The 2160-nt window shown below is 57.6% G+C and overlaps 1 protein-coding gene across 2 annotated transcripts in view; it reads right to left on the minus strand.

Annotated features, from left to right (window-relative positions):
• The window catches only part of eif4h (eukaryotic translation initiation factor 4h), a 10779-nt gene that overhangs the window by 4610 nt on the left and 4009 nt on the right, over window positions 1-2160 (minus strand). For both annotated transcript variants that reach the window (XM_019867592.1, XM_019867584.1), the window contains exon 2: window positions 343-533. In XM_019867592.1, coding sequence (XP_019723151.1) covers window positions 343-533 — 191 coding nt within the window. The remainder of the gene's footprint in view (window positions 1-342; window positions 534-2160) is intronic.

Genomic DNA, 2160 nt, shown 5'->3' on the forward strand with positions numbered 1-2160 from the left:
GAGGGGAGCTGAGCAGCGAACACGTTGGAGGCTGGCTTCGGCGGCGCCCTTTCTCGCTCTCCGCCGTCGGCCGCCATTCGGATGGCTTTCCGCCACTCCGTTCGCACGGCGGGCAAATCCGTGACGTGAATCGGGATGGCGCGCCGCGTCCGTCGAGACCGCCAAGATCACCCGGACGGACGCGCGGGTCCGTTTCCGGGGACTTTCCCATCCCGACTCGTTCTTTTCTACAAGCGACAGATGGCCTAACCCCCCCCCCCCCTTTGAGCCGCAAGTTGCACGCGTGGAGATGAGAAGCAAGCGTCGAGTGTTTTTGCGGCCGGCCGGCCGGCGCGCACTCACCTTTGAACTTGTCGGTCTCTTTGTCGCGCACGAGTCGGACGCTGCGTATGCTGAGGTCCTTGAAGATGCTGTCCAGGTCTCCCTGGACCGTGTTTGGCGGCAGGTTGCCCACGTAGGCGGTGTAGGGGGGCTCCGAGGGAAGCTCCTTCATACGCCGACCTCCGGGGGGGCCGCCGCCTCCGCTGCGGGGCCTGAGGAGGGCGGGGGATCGCGCCGTCACAACTCGGACGCGTCGTCGACGCTCGCCCGGCGGGAACGAAAACCCGACAGAAGCTGGCAAAACCCGCCCGCCGAGTGGCGAAGGCTGGCGAACGTTTGCCGAACCGAAGGTGGTTTTTTCCCCCCGGGGCCCCCCCCCCCCCCCCCCAACCAAGCGCGAAGAGAACAAGGCCGATTTTTTTTCTACTTCCGACCTTCACGCGCGGCTCCAAATGGGAAACGCTTTCCGTGCGTCTGCGGTTCTGAACGCTCACGCGTGCGCACACCTTTGCGTCGTCAAAAGTCCAAGACGCGCTGCGCATGGCGCGGGCGCTTGGGAGGAAGCCAGCTGGCAAGAGCGGCCTGCGCAGTCTATCTGCGCAGCTTTTGAGGAACGACTAAACATGCGACTTGATTTGTACGCCCCTTGAAACACGAAGCATCAAGTTGACGTTTGAGGCGGCAGCCGTCATTTAGCCACACAAAGGCTCCATTTCTATGACGTGACGTCATCTTTAGGAGACGTCGCCACGAAATGAAGACGTCGAAATGCTTCGCCTCCTTTCCCCCAAATATTTCATCTTCCCCCCACCGCGCTCGTCTGCCGCTACGAGAGGAGAAAACGAGGAGCCCCGACACGCTGGACGAGGGATGTCGGTGAGGACATTTTTTGAGACGCAGGGTTTCGCCGGCGCTTGATCTTCTTTTGGAACGCAAACTTAAAAACGATCGATTAAACGCCGGCGGGACAGCGGGCTTTTCTTGTCCGCCGCCGGAGCGCGATGATGAACGAGCCGCACCTTTTCCTTTTTAATTGTACTTTTACTTTGGCCGCCGGATACCGCAAACGTGCCGGCTTAATGGATTCCAGTGCAAAGTGACGGCTTCGAGCGACCTTTTACCGCACTTTCGACATCTCGGAAGAGATGGTGCGACCAGCGGGAGCTGCGTTGACCGCCATCGGGTCCGGCAGCCTCCAAAGGCGGAGGAGGCAACGTCAAGAAAACCGGGCCGGCCGAGACGGTCACCACTCAAACTGTGCTGCCGTGCCACCGGATCCGTTCCGCGCAAAGCGGGCTATTTGGAACGACAACGAGCGCGAAATCGCTCTATTCGGGACTGTTGCGTTTCTTTCTTTCCTCCACGCTGACTTACGGTAACCCGCGGCGCAAAGTCAAGTTTCATCCCCAGATGATGACGTTTAATAACGCGCAGACGGCAGCGAGCGACTTTATCGCATGCTCGCGACCGTAGTGGAGGATAAGTGGCTCCAAAATGGATGGAGAGCAAAGGCTGCGACGCTGCACTGTCACTCCTGCCAGAATAGCAATTCATACTTGTTGCGATGCAAACAGCCATGCCTTGCTGAAGCGTTGCTATGATGACTGATAGTTGTTTTTATTTTGGTCCTTGATAATGTCCGTGTGCACTCAAATGTTTGCGGTGCTGCATTTAGTTAAAAAAGGTGTGTTTGCGCATTTCTAATATGAAATAGCAATGAAGCAAAACGATCCCGTGCGCAGTTCTGCTGTTATGTTCCTGACAGAATTTTATAAAATAGGAAAATGAAGTTGGCATGGGAGTTACCGAAATAATGACACAACGTATGTGGGGGGGGGG

The sequence above is a fragment of the Hippocampus comes genome, unplaced genomic scaffold, assembly GCF_001891065.2.
Source record: "Hippocampus comes isolate QL1 unplaced genomic scaffold, H_comes_QL1_v1.1 scaffold49, whole genome shotgun sequence".
Lineage (NCBI taxonomy): Eukaryota > Metazoa > Chordata > Actinopteri > Syngnathiformes > Syngnathidae > Hippocampus > Hippocampus comes.